This window comes from Mobula birostris, chromosome X (assembly GCF_030028105.1).
Source record: "Mobula birostris isolate sMobBir1 chromosome X, sMobBir1.hap1, whole genome shotgun sequence".
Lineage (NCBI taxonomy): Eukaryota > Metazoa > Chordata > Chondrichthyes > Myliobatiformes > Myliobatidae > Mobula > Mobula birostris.
The window spans coordinates 43,115,625-43,140,947 of NC_092402.1; the positions used below are offsets into that span (position 1 = coordinate 43,115,625).

At 40.0% G+C, this 25,323-nt stretch overlaps 1 protein-coding gene across 1 annotated transcript in view; it reads left to right on the plus strand.

Moving 5' to 3' along the window:
• The first annotated feature begins 6,801 nt into the window (after positions 1 to 6,801).
• The window catches only part of znf385c (zinc finger protein 385C), a 266,688-nt gene continuing 248,166 nt past the window's right edge, over positions 6,802 to 25,323 (plus strand). The window contains exon 1 of the mRNA XM_072248633.1: positions 6,802 to 6,900. Coding sequence (XP_072104734.1) covers positions 6,885 to 6,900 — 16 coding nt within the window. The 5' untranslated portion in view covers positions 6,802 to 6,884. The remainder of the gene's footprint in view (positions 6,901 to 25,323) is intronic.

Genomic DNA, 25,323 nt, shown 5'->3' on the forward strand with positions numbered 1-25,323 from the left:
AATCACTATTGACTTATGAGTGGGATGATGAGTGGATGTTGTTGCCTTTGCTAACTGACTGATTTTTGGTCAAATCCAGACTTAGGGTTTACTATTTACTATTTGCCTTGACTCTTCATTACTTTTAATAAAGGCAATCAAGTAAATTGACCTGATGGAGGCCGATACATTACAAGCAGGTTTTATAAAGTTAATAGAAGATGCTTCCACATTGTGGAGTGTGAAAGCAATAGCCCTTGAGTGTGGTATAGTCACATAAATCCAATGAGATATCAGGATGATCATCTGTAACTAGACAGCGGTGTGGCACAGCTAGTAGAGCTCCTGTCTTAGTTTCTGTGATCTGGGCTCCATCCCAGTCTCTGGTGCTGTCTGTGCACATTTTCCCTGTGACAATGTGGCTGCTCCAGTTTCTTCCGACTTTCCAAAATTGCATGGATTGGTAGATTAATTGGCTACTGTAAGTTTTCTCAAGTGTGTATATATGGGAGCAGGGGAGTTGATTAGAATGTGGAGAGAATAAAATAAGTCAGGATAGAATTAGTATAAAAATGGGTGCCTGGTGGTCAGTACAGACTGTGGGCTGAAGGGCCTGTTTCCATGTTGTGTCTCTCCTGTGAATGTAAAACAGAACTCCTAAGCATATCAAATAGTTGCAGCACTGAACATAGATGGATTGAAAGTGAAGTTAAATATGAGAAAAAGTAATTGGAAGTTGTGACTACGCAGAGGGCATTTGTATGGAACATAAACACTGGCAGACAGATGTCAGACCAAATGACCTGTTTCTGTCCTGTAAAATTCTATGAAATTGCATGATATCTGTGGAAGATTCAGCTTTGTGATGCTTGCTTTATCTGATAATGACTAGAACAAAATTATCTGCTTGAAAGACTACTGGAAAATATATTTGAATCTATCCTGTTCACATCAATTGTCATCATATTTATCATGTGAAAGGTTTTCAAAAAGGAATTGAGCCTTTGAAGTGTTGAAAAAATACTAGTAAATGCAACAGTCCCTTTGAATGCTGACTGTGTTGGAACACCACATTTTCTGTAGGCCAAGATTATGGAGTGAAAGAGTGACTTTTAAAACAGAATGGAAATGATCTGGATCAAAGCAACTAACAATGGAAAGAAATTCTGAAATGAAAAAAGCATAATTTTTGCTCTGGCTATTGAATGTTACTTTCAGTTGCTTACAACAAATCCATTGTGTTTTACAAAATATAGGACTTTTTTCAATTTCATTTAAATATTAATTGGCAAAAGTAATTGCACTTTTTGCAGCCACTCTCTGTTTTCTCATATCATAGACTGCTTTCAGGATAAGAAATGGGATGGAAAGCTTTATTCCAGTGCTGTGGTAACCGTTGTTTATCTTAATAACGCTTTGTGGTTGGTCTTCTACTTTAAAGCTGGCAGATCCACCAGGATCAGCTGGAGGTGCACCCTTCCATTCCGGTGATGTATTAGCCTCAGGGCATGATCTGCACTGTGGTGGTTGTCTCCCTGTGGAGTCCAAACTTCCTCAGATTTACTCCGTATCCGGCTGAGAGAGCAGAATGTGCACAGGCTACATCTGGCACAAAAATGAGTGCTTCATTGAAATAAATGGGAAGGGTCAGCTGCTGGGAGAAGAGTAGGTAGTTTGAATGATTTCATCCAGTTAGTTTAACTGTAATTAATTACTTCTAAGTGTATTATTTAACGTTACATATTCCTTTAAGAAAACATTGAGCACATCTACAAGAAGTGCTGGCATAGAAAAGTAGCATAAGTTATCAAAGACCCTCACCGTCAAGGCCATGCTCTCTTCTCACTGCTTCCATGAAGAAGGAGGCACAGTAGCCTCAGGTCCCACATCACCAGGTTCAGGAATAATTATTACCCCTCAACATCTGGCTCTTGAACCAGTGGGGATAATTTCACTCACCCCAACACTGAGCTGATTCCACAACCTATGGACTCGCTTTCAAGTACTCTACAGCTCATTCTTGATATTTATTGTTTATTTATTTATTTATTTTTAAATTATTTTGTTTTTTTCCCTCTTTTTGTATTTGCAGTTTGTCTCCTTTTGCACATTGTTTGTTTATCCATCTTTGTTGTGTATGTTTTTTTATTGATTCTGTTGTGTTTCTTTGTTCTACTATGAAAGCCCACATGAAAATGAACCTCAGGGTAGAGATGGTGGCATAAATGTAATTTGGTAATAAACATACTTTGAACGTTGTATTTATATTCATGTTATATTATTGTATTCAATGGTTTTTCAGTTTTGTGAATGTTGGAGAAACTAGAGTTCTTTTCTCAAGAAAATTGGAGGCTGAGCAGAGACCTGATAGAAGTTTATAAAGTTATGAGAGGCATAGATACTTTAGTCAGAAAGTCTTTTTTTCCCAGTGTGGAAATGTCAAATGTTAGAGGACGTGCATTTACAGTTAGAGGGGGAAAGGTTAAGGGCAAGTTTTTTTTCACACACTGTGGTAGTCACAAAGTCAAGTTGATCATCATATTGTATGCTAAGTATATATTTTTGACTGACCAACCTTGCAACAATGATTTCTTTTGGGATAAATAAAGTTTTATATGCAAAAGTACAGGTGTAATGAAAAGCTTGCTTGAAGCAGCATCACAGGTACATAGCATCAGATACACAACATTCACAAGATAAACAAATTTTTAAAATTACACACAATTTTTGCTAGAAAAATTACAATTAGAACAAAAACAAAATTAATTATTATGCAGAGTGGTCAAAGTGACAAACAAAGTGCCTGAAATGGGGTAATGATGGAAACAGATATGCTTGTAGCATTTAAGAGGTGTTTAAATAGACTCCTGAATGTGCAGGGAATGGAGGGATATGGATCGTGTGCAGGCAGAAGAGGTTTGGTTTAATTTGATATCATGTTCAGCAGGGACATTGTGGGCTGAAGAGCCTATTCCTATATTGTTCTAATGTTAAAGATAAGGCTCAGCGATAGCTATGAAAGCCAGTGAGCCTAAGGACAAGACTGTCTAGGAGCATAGGCACAAAGCTGGGCAGAGGGGCCTTGCCAGTCTGACAGAGGTCACCCTCCCAGAGCAGAACTGTGCTGGAAGATGGAGTGTAGTCCGCAGGCAAGTGTGAAGCGAGCTCAGATAGCTCAGTGGTCAGCAGGAAATCATTAGAAGTTAATGCTTGGTTGCAATTGGACTTGCACCTGTAGGCGAGTCTGTCAGTGTGAGGTTAGGTTACCTAATGAAATGTGACAGGTCGAGTATTCTGGAAAATTTACGCCACATTTGAATTAAAATGTGAAAGTCAAAGTTGCATGCAAAATGTTAAAAGCAATAAGTTCAAATTCACACATGAAATATAGAACAGGAAATGTACCCATCAAGCTGAAAATAAAAATCCATATGCAGGCACTTCATTCCACTCTTCGCTGCCTTTCTCAATGTCCTTGTTACCGTTTTCCCACACTGACCACCCCTACTCATTTATACAAACATGCCCCTCCCTGACTATTCAGCAAGTCCCTTCCTATTTCCTATATTTCTGCTCTGCTAAGAAATGTCATTCTTCAATGCTCTAATTGTACCTGAAAATGAACAATAAAACAGCAGAAGCTGTAAATCTAAAATAAAAGCAGAAAATGCTGGAAACACTCAGCCAGTCAGGCCGCACAATTGGTGAAAGAAACAGAGTCAATGTTTCAGATTGAAGACCCTTAATTAGAACTGAGAAGCAAGCTTATTAAGTTGCAGGGCTGATGGGAAGGGGGATGTCTTTGATAGGGTAAAACTACGGGGGTAGGCTGTAAACAAAGTTATCAGGACAGTGGGTGAATGGGTGTAATTAAGAGTGAGAACATAGAGAAAAGAATGTAGGAGTTGCAAAATGCAGAGCAGAAAGTCATGCCTGGAAGATCAGGCTGTGCATGTCCCTGACTCCCAGAGCATAGAAGGTGAAAAACAAACAAACAGAGTCAAAATCGCAGACTAGTGACTGATACAGACAGAAATCAAGTTATCTGAAAGGTGTAGAATTCACTGCTGAACCCAGAGACTACATTGCGCCCAGATGGAAGATGAGGGATTGTCCCTGACTCTAGTCTTGGGCCTCATTTTAACAGTACACAAAGCCACGGACTGATAGATCAAAGTGAGAGTTCATGTGACAGACAACAGGAAGATCTGGGTCACTCTTGTGAACTAACGTAGGTGCTCTGATTATACTTTCCTCCTTCTCCTGCATTACATCAGTGCTTGCATCTTACAAGTTACTCATTCTGAAAGGGATTTAGAAGGTGTTACATAGATCTAAAACCTTTTCAGTTTGCTCAATGTTCTTTTACATAAGAATATAAGAGGATCAGGAATAGGTTGTATGGCTCTTTGAAGCTGCTCCACTATTCATCAAGATCTTAACTGACCTTTACCTCAGTACTGTTTTCTAACACTATCCCTATATCTCTGATTCCCTTAATGCCCAGAAATCTTTTTGAATAAACTCAATGGCTAGACTTTCACAACTGACTGAAGTAGAACATTTCAAAGGCCCACCACCTTCTAAGTGAAGGAATTTCTCTTCATCTCAGTCCCAAATGAATTATCACTTATAAACTGTCCTACCCAGTTCTAGTCTCCTTGGTCAGAAGAACCACCCTTCCTGCATCTAGCTTGTCAAGTCCTTTTAAATTTCAATGATATCTCCTTTCTTTCTTTTTAACTAAAGAATGTTGTCCAATTTTTCCTCATGTGGCAAAGCTACCATCTCTAGTACCAGTCCTGTAAATCTTCACTGAGGTCCCTCTATATCAAGTAAATCTTTTCTATATAGAGACAAAAAAAAAATCCACTACCCCAAGTGTGGTTTTACCATTTCATAACAAGTTGGAGCAGAAATGATCATGCAGCCCTTCATGGCTGACCTTGTATATTCCCTGTAACCCTTGATTCCTATGAAGTGTAAGAATCTATCTAACCAACTCAGCTTCCATCTCTCTCAGACCTCAAGAATTCCAAAGCTGCAGAAGTCTTTTAGAAAAATGCTTGCCTCATCTCAATGTTAAGTGGTCAACTCCTTTTTTGAAATTGCTCCCTTATCTCATGAGTGAAAATATTCAGATGTCCACCCAACCAACCTTGCTTCACACACCAAGACTCATATTTCAATGGCATTGTGTCTCACGTCTAATGGATTTCTTCATTTGATCATCTCAGTCTTTCCCTGTATCGCCGTCTCCCGCTGTCTTTTCCTCCATCTCCTCACCCTTCCTCCCCACTTCCTTTTCAGCCTGCTTCCACCCTTGTTCTATGAACACTTGGACACAAACAGCAGCTTTCAATAAAGTACTGTCACTGAAGATTGATTTGTTTTCCGTTTATCTATCATTAGCCAAATGCAACAGTACAGAAGGTACTATTCCAATGGGATTGGATGCTGTGAAAGTGTTTTTGAATGTAATTTCTGGCTTGTTATTTTATCAATTACTATTTAACAAAAATGCCCAGCATGTTTACATATTAATTACCTTTTCCATTCACACTAAATTAAAGAATGCTCCACAAATGCCCAGAAGATTTATATTCTATTAAATAGCAATATGTAATTAGTGCACAAATAAGACTAACACCTTGAAATATTAGAACTTAGTTTACAGTTCCCATTCATAAGATATTTATTTGTCTAAAGATTAAAGCGAAAGCACTGAAACCAGCTAAAAGCAGTGTTGGTAAATTGTATTACATTGATATTGTTGCTGAAAGCTCACCGGTGGATTAACATGGCATATCACAATAAAAGTGAAACAGAAAAATAAATTTGAGTTCCGAATCCTATTTTTTGTTTCTGTCAGTGGCCCGTAACATTTGGTTCAATGCCAATTCTCTCATGCTAGTCTTTTGGAGGTACAGATATACAGTATCTCTCACTGCCGATTCACTGTGAATCCCCTTCTGGCCCTGTAATTCCTAATATACCTTCTCCAGATGTGAACACTTTTCAGCTGCCACATTCAGGAATATGGGAAAGGGTTTAATGGTTCATTCCGCTTCTGGCACTTTATTAGCCCATATTACTTCTGGCCCCATTACTACTGTAAATCCAACCAAGAATAAATTTATATGAAGTGTTTAGCGTTCGATTGGGAGGCCTAAACACTTCATTATCTTTTATTGCCGGTTGCATTGCCCACTGCAATTTGCAAGATAATGCACATATATAATAAAAATTAATATAAAAAATGTGTTTAGCAGGAATTATCACTTTGATTCATCTTTCCATACCTTGCTTAAAAATAGCATTTCAAGTTCAAGGTGATCAGCTGGAATGATGAGGAAGATCTGGTGAGATAGTGATGTTCTATTATACTGTATCCCGATTTAGTTTCAAGGAAAATAGATTCATACAGACAGGAATATTGGAGAGGCTAGACGACTTGTTTCCTTAGGGCAGCTCCAGGCAGGGGCCATACATGATTGGACTAAAAACCTTACTTTGTCTGATTCTAAATTCCAGTGATAAAATTGAGAATATAATTAGTTTTTTAGGTCCTATTTTAAAAGAAAGAAACGTTTGGTTTGAAAGCCGACAGAAAATCTTTTGGTGCTCAAAAGCAGTTAATGACCTCTCTTTTTAAAGGTATGAAACGGCCATTAAGCCCTCCTCTGCCCCCTGAAAGTGGTGATGCTGATGCTTCCTCGGTGAATGAAGACGTCACAGAGTTGCAATCTGTTACTGCAGACGGCACGCAGAAGCGAGAAAGAAAACTCCAGACTTTCACTCTTTGTGGGGTGTGTAACATTCAGCTGAACTCCGCTGCCCAGGCCCAGATCCACTACAATGGTAAATCCCACCAAAAACGACTTAAAAAGCTTCAGAATGGAAAAATGCCCACAAGCCAAGGTAAGGTTGGAACAAGGTATGCTGAGTAGAAGTTATTTCCCATAAACCACAGCATGTGGTTCATCCTTTAACAGAAGCAACCCACTTAGGTGAGCTACTGTCAGAGAGAAATATGGTTTATTGTCACGGTATTAATCATGTATGTGAGAACGGCTGTTATCCCTGTTGATAATTTCTTGCAATCTCTTTCTATCCAGAAAAGGTTTCTATCCTTAAAGGATTCATTATGATGGCTAATTGTTAGGTTTATGTTATCCTTTGGAAAGAAGGGAGTTTTAAGTGTTAACTGTGAACATAGTTGGAAAAGATTGGTTACATCTCTGAGCTCACATGTGCCACTGAAATAAAGTGTCACTCCTTTACCCCATCATTTGCTTGTGAGGCTGTTTAATTTCCATCTCTGCCTTGCCTTGCCCTGCTATGTCTCAATTCTAAGAAGTGGCCTAGAGTTTCTTTATATCTAGCCCCTCTTCATGACTCTAGTTGCAGAATGGCACGGTGCACCAGTTGACAGGGGAAGACCACCAACTGGGAAACTGCCTGCCACTTTCAGTTCTGAGAAGTTTATCTCCCTTATTGTTCTGTAAACTGCCAAGGTTTCAAATCTAGGTTTTGAGAGAGGTGAGTGGGAAATGTATCCACAGAATATGATTATCACCAGTGGCTGAAGGAAAGAAGAAAGCAGGTGAGCCACAGGCAGAGTCCCTGAGTGAACCATTCAGACATCAGCTTGAACTGTGCACAGTATATTACAGTACAGGCAATCGGAGGGGGTTTCTCACATTCTGGGACTCAGCATGTGGGAGTCAATAGAAATGTAAATTAATTTTATTCATTTTTTCTCATTTTTCAATATATGCGCTCTATTGACAAAAGATAAAATTAGATGAAACCTTGATTAACATTATAAAGGTAATTTTGATGACCACTAATATAGGAATATCACAAGAATAGAAGCTTACAGCACAGAAATAGGCCATTCATGATGATCATCATGCAGTCATTTACGCTATTCCCATTTCTATATTTCCCACATCCCCATACTCTCCCCAGATTCCACCACTCACCTGCACGGTAGGGGCAAATTACAATGGCCAATTAACTCATTAGTTCCTGTGTCTTTTGCCTGTGAAAGGAAGCCCAGGCATTCACATGGGAGAATGTACAGATCTCATCCAGACAGCATCAGAAGTCAGGAGCAGGTCACTGGAGCTCAGAGGAGCAGCTGTACTATTCTGCTATCTGCATCTTTACTTAATTATTTGTTATCCATTGTTACTTGGATTCATAATTGATTCGGAAATGAGGTTTTTGTAATCTGCAAAAAAAGAAGAATTGAAATATTTTGAGCAGCACTTAAACCTTTATAAATAGTGGGCAACATCACATGGTCAATAATACCATGCGATCAAACCTCCATGCCCGCTTCTAACCAGAATGGTCTGTCAGACTGTGGCACATGATGACAAGATTTTGCACTTGCCGTTTCCGACAGGTACGTCCTTTTTATTACACTGTGCCTCAGCTATGCCTCCTTGAAGCTGCAGATTCATTCTCATCTCCTGTTAAAGAGGTGGAGCATAATTCACAAGCTCGGCCAGACAAACCATGCTATTTGTCTTTCAATGTAAGAAAATCTATGGCTATTTAAAAATAAATATGCACACTAATGATTTGTTAGATTCAGTTTATACAATTCTCTGAATATTATTACAGCTAGATGACTGATTCCCTTGCGCAAACCTTGTCCAGAAATAAACAGTCAAGCAGCCAAATTGCTCCAGTAACATCAGCTCTCAATTTGTCCTTTGTTTGCTGATTTTTATGGTTTGTAAATATATAAACACATTCCTACCAGAGATTTTGACCATTTAAGAGGACAGTTTACTAATCTGCATGCAATATCACATTTGAAATGCACTTAAAGTTGCTTGTTAATAGGTGAGGTTTCATCATTTAACTGTTCTAAACGTGATAATGTGCTTTTGGCAATTTCACCAGTTGAATGCTTTGTTCCTTTTTTCTGTCTGTGACTTTAATGGAAGTGTTTTCTCATTGAAAATAAATTATCTGTAAAAATGTGCACATGTTACAGGAATGTCGGGGAAATAGGTGAAATCATTTGCTTATGACTGGCAATTCTGAATACATTGATCCATTCCCATTCCAGGGAATTCTGGACTTGTACTGTCCAACTGAAGCTTCTTGATTTAGTGAATGACAGATGCCACTTCAGTGCTCTGCATAGTTCCCAGATTGGCCAGCATTCCCCAACATTATCCTGGGGAATCTGCTGCTCTGATTATACTACTAGAGATTTCTTTCATTTTGCTGGGATTTCTCCACCTCAACAATGGGCAAAGAGATTTTAAGTTATTTTACTTTGACTGGTAGGTTGGTTTGAAGTTGTTTCTTGAGATGGGCATGAAGTGCCAGCATCCACGCATCAATGTTGTAAAACACAGCTATGGATTTTGAACTGGAACCAAAATGTTCTACGTCCATTCATTTAAACGTGCTTGAGCAGCAAGATTGTTTTATGTCCAAATAGAATGTGGGGCCATAAAATTGATTCAAATTTTACAGCGTGATTTTTTTGGTTCTCTCACATTCTAGCCCTTTATCATCAGTTCAGGAGATTGCAATTTTCTTCTGAATCCTGTTCATTCGCAATCACATCCAACCAGCACAAGATTGCATATTACTGAAATGACGCCATGCAGTAAATGTTTCATAAATCACATATTTGAGTTTGTGTCTTCATTTATATTCTATGATAATTATAATGAGCTACAGCGATTGATTTTTCCCCTTACGCAAAATGATCCTTTTAATTAGAATTATCAAGCAAACACATTAACCAGATTTTGCTGTGCATGTTTTATAGTATGACTATAAAAAATACATTCAGAATAAAACAATTTATGAGAGCTAGAATTGCAATTTTTTTTATAGATTTTGGTAATTGCATGTACTGAACGATGTGATAAGTTGTGACCAAGTTCAGTGGAATAGATTGGCATTATATTGAAGCGTTTGTCTAATAGACTTTATGGAAACATTGATTTTTATTTTCCATGGCATTGCTAATCCATTGAATCCAATAGGTATTCACATGCAACTGATGTTTGTTTTATGTTTAGCTTGAATGGCTCAGGCAAAAGGCCTTGAACCATACTAAAGATCAAAGCTTAACTGGAATAGTTTGGTTTCCTGAAAGTTTCAAAAATGCTCAGCCAGGCAGTTTGACAATGACAAATGCACTGGCTTCCCTACAGAGCTGAGCTGGGAGGTCTCCCATCAAGATGGATGAAAGGTCAACAGAAAGAAATTTTAGGCCAGTAGGAGCTCCCTTGAGTGCAGCTGACAGTAAGTCTTTTAGGGGAGATACAAAGGAGTGTGGAGCAAAGCAAAAAGCTACTGGAGGAACTCAGTGTTTCAGACAGCATCCGTGGAAGGAAATGGATAGTTTCAGGTTGAGGCCATTCATCTAGACTGAAAGGATAGAAGGGAAATGGCCAGTGTAAAGATTTAGGAGGGAAAGGTGGGGTAAGAGCTCGCAATTGATAGGTGGGTCCAGGTGAAAAGGGTTGATTGGAAATCAGAGTGATGAGGGCGAGGGAAGAGTCGAGAGGTGACACCCTTCCTGTTTTGGAGTAGCACCTGTTGTGACCACTCCAGAACAAGTTCTAAAGGTCGCTCTTCCTGCAGAGGAGCAAAATTACACTGCAATCCTGCAGGTGTCAAAGGAGTCCATTCTGTTGGTTAAAGGTTTTTGCCTGTGAACAAGAGACAATTCCCTCCATGTTGATCAGATGCTGGAAATCTTGAGCATCAGGAAATCCAGCCCTAATGAAATGCCTTGGACTGAAATGATGACTGTATTGCCCTCCATAGATACTGCCTGACTTGCTGAGCTGCTCCAGTATTTTGTATGTATACTGAAAGCTGGATCACTTGGCTCTAGATTTTGTGTGCTGCATGAAACTATTTGAATGAGAAATGAAATGTGAAGAAAGATTAGGGACTTAGTGCAAATTGTACAAAGGCTGCAATTTTTCTTTTGGGGGCCTGACTGACCATCTGACAGACTAAAGCACAAAGGAGTAGGGAGATGCTGAACAGAATGTGCTGGATGCACAAATGAGATCTCCTTCCATCTATGCATGAGCCTTTCTTTGTGGCTTTGATTTAATGTCAATCCTGCTTACTATTTTATATATATTTTTATTTAATTTACTAAAGCTATCCGCCATCACAATTAGAATTACAAAGTTATCTCTTATTCCATTTGTTAGAGTATAATGCAGTTTGCTTTGGCAACATTTTTCACCTAGCTCTCCATCCATGATTAGAAGATGTTGAACAGTATGTGGCATTATCGGTGAATAATTCCTGCTTAACATTCATTTATTGTAATTTTAATATTGCATGATTCAAACATGGTAAGTCTTAGTATGCTGCATGCGATTAGAATTTCCTCATCAAAGGCCTCACTAGCATCCATAGTGGCAACTACCACCCTACCTTCATCAATCCTCTTCATCACCTCTTCAAGAAACTCTATCAAATTTGTGAGACACAATTGCCAGAGGAAGTGGTGGAGGTGGGTTCAGTTATAGCATTTAAGAGACATTTAGACAAGTACGTTGCTAAGAGGACTTTAGCGGGATATGGGCCAAATGCAAACTTGGGACCAATTCAGGAAGGCAACTTAGATGGCATGGACTAGCTGGGCCAAAGGGCTTTTTTCTGTGTTGTGTAACTCCGTGACTAATTCATTTTTGTAGCTATCCTTTCCAACTAGACTAACCCAATCAACATGGAGGTCAAGGCACCCCATAGTTAGTGCACTATTCTTTCAACAAGCTGTCATAACACACAGCAAAATACTGGAAGAGCTCAGCAAGTCAAGCAGTATCTATGGAGGGGAATAAACAGTCGACGTTTCAGTCCAAGATCCTTCATCAGGACTGATTTCCTGGTGCTCAAGATTTCCAACATCTGCAGAATCTCTTGAGTTTATAACTGACATTACCTGTTGGTTTATATTATACTCCTTCCCACAGTTTTAATGCTGAAGTGTCACTGAAGACTGAAAGGTTAACATCGAAGTTGCTAGAGTAGACCAGAGGCATTCAACTAATACCATACTTCCTGTGGCCATTACTGAGTGCACAGTATGCTCAGGATTACAGGAAGCTGGAGGATTTTTTTCAGTGACTTATACTCTCCGAAATGGAAAAAAAAATACCAAACATCTTCAGAGGTTTGATAAGACTTAGAACAACTTAGAGGCTTTAAAAAAAATTGACAGTATCCACAGATATTGGTTTCAGTCAGCTGCTGACAGAAGATTATAGAATGTCTCCAGATTAGAACAGGGCCTGTCTAAATCAATTCAGCAACAATGAGCTATTTGAATTTGTGTACACATGATACCAGTGCAGCACAGGTTTTACTCCACCATTCAGCATACCAGGTACACTAGAAGTGAAAAGCTTCCATCACCACAGGTTAGCCTGTGCTCCAATGGAATTAAAACAAAGCCCCTGTTGTCTGTGGTTGCAAGTGTAAAACAGTCTGGAGCTTCTAATACATGGAATTAAAGGGATATAAAAAAAACCTCTCCCAGTTAATGATAGCAAATGTTTATATCCAAGTGTGAGCCCTCACAGATAAAGGACTGTTTTGGAGAAAGTAGAGCTATCCAACCTGGTAATGTTTATATTCATGCACAGGCCTGTTGTTAGTCTGCACTGCAGCATAAAGTACCTGAGTGAATATTGCTCTTCTGGATTAGGTATTTTTATTTTACTTATGTGGGCTTTACCTGCATTCTAATGATCTCATAGTTAAGTTACTGGAGGAGGATTTGGAGGCCTGGACCACTGATCTGGAGAGACGAGATCAAATCCTACCAGGGAGCTAAGAATTACGATTAAAGCGTAAAAAAAAAAAGAAATATAAAGCCCAGAAAACTCAGCTGATTCGCTGTACTTCTGGAGAAACAATCATCAGTTCTTAGCTGGTCTGGCTTGTTTGTGACCCCAGACCAATAGCAATGGTAATCCAGAATTATCATAGTTCAAAGAGGTGGTGAGGCAATGTATGGTGCCTGAAGCAGTGATGTCCATATTTCCTGAAGAGATTAAGAAAAAGTTGTAAGAAAATTAGATTTGCATTTATATAACACCTTTCACAACTTCAGGTTGTCCCAACTCTCTTGACAGCCAATAAGGTTCTTTTACAGTGTTGCTGTTTCAAGGTAACCAACATTGTGATGTGATTGCAACAGAAAGATTGCACAAACTACTGTAAAATAAATGACCAAATCAAAATACCACATAAGCTGGAAATCTGACAGAAAATGGAATTTACTCAGCAGATTCAGATGGTGCCTCTGTCAGGTCATTCAGGAATGTGTTGTGGGAAGACTTTTACACTGATACCCAGCACTCCTGATAATCAAAGTCATTTGGAAACAGTTGAAAAATAGTTTCAATGCAATTACGCCATGATAACTATCTTTAAACTATATGAAACTTGTTAATTAATTTAAAATACTTGCATCAAAATTAAGAAAAATAAATACTAAACTTCCTAAAAATCTTTAAAATGATGGTTGGTGACTCCATTCAGATGAATGGGGCAATGTTGAAAGCACCAGCTATGGTTAGTCTAATGCTCAGAGGCCATACTCTGTGTATCTAACTGGTTTGCAGAACACTCCCTGTGGGACAAAATGAGAGGTCAAGTGTTCATGCATCTGATCTCTTGTAGACTCCTGATGTTCTTGCTCCACTGTAATGTTCCGTAATGGGCCTGGCAGCACGGTCATGGGCCTGCTATCTGCCTGTACTATCCAATGTTTCCAGAACTGCCGAGGTCTTTAGTGTTGGTCATTAACCAATAAATATTAGCTAGGATGCTAAATATTGAGTTCGTCATATGCACGTGTACAATGAAAAGCTTAATTGCAGCAGCATCACAGACACAAAACATCAGAAAAGCAGCAGTCACAAGAAAGTCATAAATTAAGCATAATTTGTGCACTATTTTTACAAGAAAGAGCACAATTAGAACAAAGAAACACAAAGTTCACTTTAGTGCAAAGTGGCTATCCTGAGGTAATGATTAGGGTTGTGCAGGTTGGTTTAAGAACTGAATAGATGAAGCGAAGTAGCTGCTGTTGAACTTGGTGGTGCTGGACTACAGACTTCTGTACCTCCTGCACAATGGTAGATGGTACCAGGCTAGATTGCCATATGATCCTTTACATCCACGTGGAAACGCAGGTCTCAAGTTAATCAAAACATGAAAAATGATGAAATTCCAACAATTTGAATTTAAATGTTTAATCTAGTAAAATCAATCATTTTTACCTCTCTTACTACTGGCAATTTTGCTTGGAAATGTGTATCTGCTAGGTACTTTGTTTTTTAAAGCTGACATTTCTTCTGCTTGTTTCGATGCAAGCTCATTCAATTAACAACGCAATCAAGGTGATTGCCATGTGCAGTCATTGCAAATCAGAGTACAATCAACTGCGTGCTCTGTTTGATATTTGGAGCAAATGAGTTTAATTAACACCTTGTTATTCATAAACCACCAAAGTCTACTGAAACTGTTGCATATAATGTCAATGACATGTCAATGACTTCACCAGAAGTAAGTGAAGCTGTCAGTTTAGGGTCAAATAATGTGCTATTTGTCCTATTGTATCAGGTGCTAAAATACATCTACCCAAGTTCAGTCCCTCCAGCATTTTATGTGTTTTACCCAAATTCATTCTCTAGTAAAATAAAGACTAAAACTGAAACAAAAATTGAAAATGCTGGATATGTGCTATGTGTCTGACAGCATGTTCTGTAAATAAATAGGTTGGGTATCTCTCAGGTACTTGCTTTCACTGGATCCAAAAGATAATTAAATGCTTTGCCAAAAAAGTGACCATTTATAATCCAAGCATCCGAAGTGTTTTACAGTCAGTAATTTTTTTTCAAAGTATACTCACCATCTTGTATGGGGTGGGGGGGGGGAGCTACTGTGCAGGATTGAAATAAACTTCAGAGAGCTGTAAACTTATTCATCTCCATCATGGGCACTGGCCTCCCCATTATCCTGGACATCTTCAAGGAGCGATGCCTCAAAAAGACAGCATCCATCATTAAGGACCCCCATCACCCAGGACATGCCCTCTTCTCATTGTTCCCATTGGGAAGGAGGTACAGAAGCCTGAAGGCACACACTAAGTGATTCCGGAACAGCTTCTTCCCCTCTGCCATCTGATTTCTGAATGGACATTGAACCCGTGAACACCACCTCACTACTATTTATTTTTCATTTTGCACTACTTATTTAATTTAACTACTAAATATATATTTACTGTAATTCGGTTTTTATGTATTGCATATGTCAGCGAAATGAAACCTGATTCTGACCTGTAATATATGGATTTGAGAAAAAAAAATTGTCATAAATCTCTTGCAATGGTGCCAACAGAGCATCAAAATAAGAAGATATAGAAATAGGAATGAACCATGCAACCCCTCGTTATGAACGATCTTGGCTAATCCAGCACTAGAAGTCCATTTCCTTCCTCAATGTTTCGATTCCTTGAGTATCCAAAACATGTTTGATCTCAGCATTGAATATGCTCAACAACTGAGCTCATAAACATCTCTGAGAAATTACTACCCTGAAAAGTAATATTTCATCATTTGAGTCTCATGTCCTGGGGCTATGCCTGACTGTCCAGCTAGGGGTGCAACCCCTCAGTGACTTCATAGACCACCCTTCCCCAAATCATGTAGGTTTCAATGGGATGGTATCCCATACAGGCAACCAAGCAACATGCAAAGAGATAAAATCAGGGGCATAGAGAGCAAGTAAGGTAAACTACATCTGTAGTAACAAAATGGAAAATAAAGAAAACATATATGCTTGCTATCTTAACAATTGATAAGGGAAAGTTTGTATAACCTTACTGACCTGTTCCAATCTGCCCAAACGTGACACACTATTTGCACTTGTCTTGCCTTTTCTACTCTGACTTCTGCTTTGACCTATTGATCCAACGAGGCTGCACTTCAGAGACACAAGTGACTCTGCAGATGTTGGATTCTGGAGCAACACACAAAATGCTGGAGCAACTCAGCAGGTAAGACAGCATCCATGGAGAGAAATGGACAGTCAACTTCTCAAGTTGAGACCCTTCCTCTGGACTTAAACATAGAGGGGAAAGAGGATCTAGGAAGGAGATTGACTCAAAATGTCGACTCCATTTCTCTGTGTAGATGCTGCTTCACATGCTGTCTTCTTCTATTGTTTCGTGTGAGGCTGAACATTGGTCCAGATGTGGTGGTAAGAATTATACTGAGATTATCGGCTCTCCAGCTTAATGGGCCAGATCACAATTGAGCTGACCCAGTGTCCACAGTGCCCACCCACCTTTCCCTCTTTTGGCTGCGGAGGACTGAATCAGCTGACTCCCTGCACCCAGCAGGGCCCTGGGACCAAAGAAGCAACAATTGGCCAGAAGCTTCTACAGGCTGCAGCTTCTCTGTTTGGTCACACATTTGCAGAAGGTCCCTCTCCTTTTGGCCTTCTGCGAGCACATCCAAAAGCAGAGGTCCAAGATGTACAAGAGGTAGGATGCTGGCAGGTCCCTTTAGAACTCCTACCTATAAGTCTGCTCAGCCTGTGTCCATGTTAGGGCGGTTGGAGCATGCACAGCCAAACACAGGGAGTCTGCTGTCTCTGTTCGTCTGAAGTTTTGTTGCCTGGTATCCTTTCTGTTGTCTACTGAGGGATGTTTGATACCATTAATTATTTTGCATTAAACTCTGTGTGGATGTTCATAAATAATCCTTTCTGTTTGTGGTTGAGTTTTCTGTCTTCTATTTTCCCCTTTCTTTGCTCCAGAATGTTTGTAAAATTATTTTTAGTTCTTGTTAAGGGGTTTATATAAAAGGATAAAGATGCTTTTTCCATTTAAAGATGTAAAAGTGGACAGCTGCAATTCCACTGTCCTTGTTCTATTTGATTTTAATTAAAATTCTTACAAGGAGTAAAAATTCGACTGACCATCACGGCTGAAAATTGAAAGGTCTTTTTACTAACCCATTGTGGCATGAAGAATTTTATTTTAATCATCTTCAGTGCTGCTGCTGGTGATTACAGATGCATTACTGGCAATTATAGGTGATGCGCTTGCTCTGTAAGCTGGCAAGAAATCTCAGAGGGGTGCATTATTCAAATTTTCTCCAGCACACAGAGAAACAAACACCATAAAAAAGCACAGGTCAGATCTGAGTAGTACAGCCAAGATGATAACTCTGTTTCAAAAGAATAACTGAAAAGCAGAAATGAGGGAATGTCAGTTATTTTTACCAAAGCAAACCTTTGAAAGGAATAATGAAAATGGATTTTGTTATCAAGCCTCCATTTCACAGTCCACAATAATGACTGAATAGAGAGGTAGAAATTTGTTGGTAGCTTATAATGGAATGAAGTATTGGTGCTGCTGTTCATTGCACACGGACTTCCATACTGTTCGGTTAACACAAAGCAGAGGACCAATTTCTACCTGAAAGGCTCTTTGCCTCATAATAAAAGCAGAAAGTGCTCGAAACACTGCAAATCTCACTGCAGTGGAGGGAGAAACAAAGCTGATGCTTCAGCTCAACAACTGAGGTCTTTGTCTCTGTCTCCATGGAAGCTTTTCTAACATCTACAGCATCTACAGCCTTTTTGCTTTGGCTTTCTCATCTGCTTCTGTCGGCTTACATTCCTCTTTTACCCCCCTCTATTCCAGTTTGTTTCTCTTCTGAGAACAAAGAGATCTGCACATGCTGGAAATCTTGAACAACACATGTATAATGCTGGAGGAACTCAGCAGGTCAGGCAACAACTATAGAGAGGAATAGAGTCGACATTTCAGGCTGAGACTCTTCATCAGGACTGTAAAGGAATAAGAAGGCAGGGACAGGGAAAAGAGTACTGTACAAGCTGGCAGGTGAACAGTCAGTAATTTGGGCTGAGACTCTTCATCAGGTCTGGCACCAGTCCTGATGAAGTGTCTCATCCAGGAACATCGACAGTTCATTTCTCTCCATAGGTACTGCCTGACCTGCTGAGTCCATCCAGCATTTTATGTGTGTTTACTGTTTTTCCAGCTTTTATCTTCCCTAATTTTTTTTCTGGTTTATTACATTCGCCTCCTGATTAGGCGTTTCATTGTTTCCTTCTCACCCTCTTCCTTTCAGACACACAGAAAAGAAAGTAAGTTGTATTTTGACAGGTGCAGTAGCTAATGGTGCTGGGCTGCTCTTTAGGTGGCTCTATGGGAGAAAGCGTCCAGCTCTAATCCCGACCTACTCCCACATTATTTCTCACCTTGGTCCCACTCATTTCATGCCAACACTCCCCAGCCCCTATCATCCCAATAATCCCTTTATACATCTAGAGCATCAGCTCAAAGCATCCACAATTTCACCTGTTAACCAATTAATTTGCACTTTATTTAAAATCTGTCTTCACTTCTCATCAATGATAGTGACCTGAAGCACTCACTCAGTCCGTGTCCTAAGCATAGCCTTGCCTTCTGCAGGTCCATATTTCTTAACAGCATAGGAGAACACCTTAGCTTATTGAGTCTACACAATTCACAGAGCAACCCCATTTCTCCCCCCACCTCCCTCTATTAACCACTAACTGCCTCTACAACCTATGCTCTCTACATTCCCATCACCTAAGTTACCCCTCCCACTAGATTCTGCTACTCACCAACATGGGCAATTCACTTTGGCCAATTAATCAACCAGCTTGCATGTTTTTGGAATGTGATGGTAAATTGGTGCACCCCGAGGAAGCCAACACAGTCACAAGGACAGTCTGCAAACTCCAGGCAAGACAGTATATTGTACACCAGATACACCTTTCGTCTGGACTGAGAGACGGAGGGGAAATAGCCAGATACTCACTCTTCTCTCTCAACTGCCCATCACCAACTCCCTGATCGACCTGCCGCTTGCCAGCTCTTGTTTCACCCCTGCCTTCCATCTCTTGCACTGGCTATCGCCCCTCTATCTTTCAGCCCAGATGAAGGGTCTCAATCAGAAGCATGGACTTGCTATTTCCCTCCACAGACGCTGCCCAATAAGCTGAGGTCCTCCAAAGTTTTGAGGAGATGTAAACAATCTGGTGAAAAGGATGGCTGTTGGCTGCTGACATTTAATACTGAGAAATGTGAAGTATTACATTTAGATAGGTAGAATGAGAAAGGCATTATAAACTAGAGGGCACAACTCAGCAAGGGGTAGGTGAAGATAAAGATGTGTGGGTATATACCTAAATTTCATTGAAAGTGGCATGAAGACTGAGTAACTGGTTAAAAGAAACATTGAGGACCCTAGGCTTTATAAAGCTGTAGAACATACAGGAAACAAACCCAATTTCCTTAGTCAGTAGGCATAGCTACATTCCCTTGTCCCAAGTCATAATGAGCCATTCTAAACCTCTGGTTTAACTGCAACTATCATCACATCGCACATCACAGGAACCAGCCCCTCCTCCATGGACTCTGTCTACACTTCTTGCTGCTTCAGTAAAGCAGCCAGCATCATCAAAGATGCTATCCACACTGGACAATCTCTCTTCTCCCCTCTTCCATCAGGCAGAAGATACAAAAGCCTGTGAGCATGAGCCACCAGGCTTAAGGACAGCTTCTATACCATTGGTATCAGATTCTTGGCCTCACAATTGACCACATTATGATTTTGCACTTTATCATTTGCCTGCACTGCACTCTTTTGGTAGCTTCTACACTTCACCCTGCATTATTACTTTTTTATCTTATTCTAGTTCAATGCACTGTGTAATGATTTACTCTGTATGAACAGTATGCAAGACAGGCTTTTCACTGCATCTTGCTACATGTGACATAAAATTTTAAAAAAATACCAGCTTGAGTGTTGCATCCAGTTCAGGTAAGATATTGCTTTAGAGAGAGTGAGATGCACTGAAATTGCAGGGGTACAGGACAGTAGTTATCCTGCGGACGGGGGAAGCTGGGTTTGTTCTCTTTGGAACAGAGGATATTGAAAGATTAAGCACAAGATTCTGCTGATGCTGGAAATCACACACACAAAATGTTGTCGGAACTCAGCAGGTCAGGCACCATCCATGGAGAGAAATATAGCAGTCGACATTTCAGGCCGAGACTCTTCATCAGGACTGTAAAGGAAGCGGGCAGAAGCCAGAATAAGAAGGCAGGGACAGGGAAGGAGTACAAGCTGGCAAGTGAACAGTCGGTGAAACCAGGTTAGGGGGAAGGGAGGTTGAAGTAAGAAATTGGGAGGTGATAGGTGGAAGAGATAAAGGGCGACAGAAGGAGGAATCTCTTGGGAGAGGACGGTGAAAGGGAAAGAGGATAGGAACCAGTGGGAGGTGATGCCCAGGTGAGCAGAAGGGGTGAGGGGGTAACCTGAATGAACAATGGGAAAAGTGAGAAGGAGGGAGGGGGAAAGGGGATGTGGTCATTTAAAATGATGAAGGTTGTTGAGAGAAGCTGTTCTCATTGGAGGAATGGGAAGAACTACAGGAAATAGATGAAGTTGATCAGGAAAGGAAACCAAAAAAAAATGATATGCTGGATAAAGTAAAATTCCTGAGAGGTTAAGGGTCTGGAATACACTGTCAGAGGATAGGAGTGGAGACAGGTTCAGTTCTCATGTTCAAAAAGGATCATGATGGGCATCTGAAAGGAATGAATTTGTAAGATTGCAGGGAGAAGAGAAGTAGTAGAACTGATTGGATTGCTCTTACTTAGAATGGGTACAGGCTCGATGGGCTGAATGGCCTCCTTCTGCACTATGATAATTAAATAGAGTTTTTTTCTGTAGACAACCATGGTAAGATCCCTATTGGATTCTCAGGAGAAAAGATTGAATTCAATGAAAATAAGCAATGAGCCGTAATTTAAGCTGAACAAATGAAACAAGTTCTCTGTAAAATACCTTCCCTCGGGCTACTGTTAAGGATCGTCACATACAAATTACTGTGTAACATTAGATTGACAAACAAATGGACTAACTGTATGTCTGGAAAATTAATAAATCATTTTAAGGCTGGGGTAAAACAACTAAAAACTAAACTTGAATGTCTTTTATTAAAATTGTCATGCTTAGACAGTAGCACTTCAGGGTGAATCACACTTCCGATTTGTTTTATTTCAATTTAATGTGGGCAATGACTGGGTTAGGAATGAATAATTCTTCATTGTCCCTTAACAGCTGCCCCTGTTCATTCTGGGTTTCTAAGCTCAAGTCACATGGGATTTTTGTCTACATTAATTTGTGTGATCCTAACAAACCTCAGGGATTGTGGCAGCACAATAGTATGTTATTGGGCTAGTAAACTGGAAGCCTGGACTAATAATCTGTTGAATGTGTGCTAAAATCCCATACTAGTAGTAAGGGGATTTAAACATAATTAAGTAAATGTGGAATTTGAAAGCCTGTATCAGTAATGTTAAATATATTTGTTTCAACTCTACCATTAAGGAAATTTGCCAACCTCAATCCTATGTCATTGACTTTTAACAGGTTTCTAAATTGCTTTATGAAGTTGTAATTTTTTAGGAAAAGCTGTAAATCATAAATTGGGACCAAATAGCCATTGGCCCTGGCGTACTCAGCCAGATGACCCTGTGACCTACATCAGTGAAGAGATGGACTTGTATTTAAATGGAGAAGGATTTGTCTCACCTGCCCCAGACTCTTTCCTGACTAGGCTTGAAGTCGTATAAGAGCAGAAGACATAGGAGCAGAATTGGGCCATTTGGCCCATCGAGTCTGCTCCACCTTTCAATCATGGCCAATTTATGTTCCATCTCAATCCAATTTTCCTGCCTTCTCCCCGTAATCTTTGATGCCCTTACTAATCAAGAACCTGTCAACCTTCACTTTAAATATAGCCAATTACGTGGCCTCCACAGTTGTTTGTGGCAGTAAATTCCACTGATTCATCACCCTTTGGCTATTTTTGGGAGGACTTAACATTGACATCAGGCCCAAGGAAGAGTCAAATAAAATGCAAGGATCTCATCACTCATTACTTTTCATCAACAAATGAATTAGTATCGAACTGTATTCAATACATGAATCTGTATTGAACACTACCTGAAGTAACCATGTACAAGCAGTACACAGAACTCACTATAGGTAAGGGAGTTCAGTATTTGTTACCCAGTCAGAGGTGCTACATTACTGATGAGCTATTCAAAACCAGAAGGAGATGTTGTTACACTGATTGGCTGGTGGTAAGAGACTGAACAGGAGAGAACATACTCCTGACTTTGTCCTCACCACTCTGCTTGTGGTAGCGCCATTTGTCCATGATGGTCGTACTAGGGCTTCTTACAGATGCCAGAATTTCACCGTTTTCTGTGGCTGGAAGCAGGGAATCCACGAGGCACTTTGTGTTGTCACAGTGGGATGGCTCCGTCTCTCTCCTTGTGACCCAGTATTTCTCCAGGGGATTCAAGACTCAAAATTGCTTAATGTCATTTTCAGTACACAAGTATAAGGGAGAATTAAGTAATTGTTACTCCGGATCCAATGTAGACAAAGCACAATAATAAAAAAACACAATAAATATATTGTAAATACTATACATAAGATAGCCTTATATACATTGATTGTATGTCCATAAAGTGACACGGCACAGGAATGTCTGTATGTAAGGTGACTGACAGGAAATGATAAGGTAATGGTGGTTGGGGGTGTGCAGGGAAGGTTGGTCCAACGAGGAGTGTTGGGCACTGCTCAACCTCTATGTTCTCAGATGCCCAGTTATAAATGGATGACTTAGTAAATATTATCATTTCCTTAAACTGACTGACTGTCGGTAAAAGCCATGTTCAACATGAATGCACAAAGGATAGGGAAAGCATTTGCAACTTCACCCATTATCAGAGAGGACTGGCTTTAGCAGCTGTTATTTATTCTTACCCAATATCAACAATCATTGGGAGATCCAGTAACATCCCATGATGGGTTGTGTTGTTTTCTGGTCCTTGAGCTGTTTTGCTTCTGGTATTAACCCAACTTTGTCTATTGATTAACCATGGATACTTCCCTTATTGTGGGTAAGCTGCACTTGTGCAAATTATCTTCAGCTGTCGTGCAGAAACTGTGACTTGTGCAATTAGTCAACAAGCAGATGCCAGTATATCACTGTCCCAGTGAAAGAGTTGTACTAGACATGCTCCCAGCCACATCGTTCTGATATGCAAGAAACCAACAAAGTGGGAAATTGTGTTTTTAATCACAGGAAGCAGTTGAATAATCTTTCCATTCTAGACTTCAGAACTGTGATGGAAAATGCCATTGGCATTGTTGCCATGCAGTGCTCACCAGTGCTTAGCTTGTGTTTCACCAGGACTTCTTGACTTCAGAGATCATAACAAAATTATGTTTTCAGCTTGCTTAATATTGACTTGAAATTGAACCCACTTGTATCTGTTTCTAACGTCCAAGTTCTACACATTTTAATATGATTGTCCCTTTTCCCAGTGGAAGTCTCGCCCATTGAGAAATCAACCGGGCACTGCCATGCATCATGGATCCCGTGTCATTTCACCAAGGTTACTTGTATGCATGATTGCATTTGATAGTCACTTCACCCTGTCCAGAATGGAGTGGATAAGTGCAACATATAATCTGTGTTTCTCAGTCACAATATAAGAATCATCAACCATATGCAAATTAATGTGTCCCCACTGGCACATTGATATATTAATATCAGATTATTGACTGATTACACAAGAGATGATTTCTGCAAGACGGCTAAAAAGATAACTTGCACAGTTCAGCTGCTCCCCAATGTGGAGAGCATCCATGGACAAAGTTGGGTTAGAAGTAAATACAGCTCAAGAACCAGAAAACAATATAAAAGACATGAACTTGACTGAGCTAATATTAAGCTTTTGTTCTAATATCTTTAAAATGCTCACTCAGCATGTGACCAGCCAGGACATCAAAAGGGCAGTGTAGCTATCAGGAGCCTTCTACTGCAGCAGCAATTGCAGGACATCTGTCTGAGTTCAACCTCAATCTCACAGTAATGTAGGGCCATTTGCAGCAGGGAAGTGAAGCTTCGAGAAGGATTGTGTTGTGGAGCGGGGATCGGGTGTGATCTGGGGAAAGTGATGGGGCCACATGCAGTATATGAAACGCACTTGCTCCATTCACTTCCCATTTTCCCTCATCTCACTGCACTGTGACTGCCATGGAAATTGTACTTTAAGGCACTGATTCCCCTTGCAGTGCTGAGTGCAAGAATGACATGACAACCATAAACTTGTGTACAGCTGCCAAAGGGAAAAGTGCATGCGGTATTTTAGCAAATGGAAGGTCCAAGCCACTCTTGACGTTTTTATTCATCAATTGGTTTGCCGATCCCCCAACTGCGCATGTGAGCTAAACACTATACCCAAATCATTCTACAATACTCAACTTCCACGGAGTTGTATTCTTAGCATGACTAGGCAAAGTTCTTTGAAGTAAAACTGGAGAATGCCAGAGATACTCAGCAGGTCAGAGAGTGTCCATGGAGAAAGAAATAGAGTTCAAGTTCAGATCTAATGTAAGAGTTAATGATTGGGTGCCACAGTGGCATAGAGGTTAATGTGAAACTATTACAGCTCAAGGCGTCAGAGTTTGGAGTTCAATCCTCACGGCGTCAGAGTTTGGAGTTCAATCCCAACATTCTCTGTAAAGAGTTAGTACGCCCTCCCCTTGGAATGTGTGGGTTTCCTCCGTGTGCTCCAGTTTCCTGCCACAATCCAAAGGTGTACTAATTAGTAGGTTAATTGGTCATTGTAAATTGTCCCATGATTAGGCTAGGGTTACATCGGGGGTAGTTAGAGGCGGCACACTTCGAAGGTCCAGAAGGGCCTATTCCATGCTGTATCTCAATAAATAAAAATAAAAATCAATTACATCTTGTCAGAACTTACTGAGTATTTCCATCATTCTGTGTTGTTATTTCAGGATTCTAGCATCTTCAGTTTCTTTCCTCTCTGATTACCATTTAGTTATGGCTTCTACCTACAGTTGTTGTGTTCGATGCTGTTGTGGATCTAACTGCTGGATCTCCCAACCCACCAGCACTTCAGAACCATCTCTATATCCTGTGCCATCATTCAAAAGGGCTCCCTAATCATCACCATCCCAGGAGAAATTACAGACTGATGTTAAATTCTGACCTTGCTGGCAATAACCCCATCCCATAAATGAACCAAAAATAAAAGACAAGAGGGTTCAACGTGATGTGTGGAAGAGGAAGAATACCTCTTATCAGCTGTCTCCTTCAAGTGACTCCAACAGGCATTTGATTCTAGGATATGACATTCAA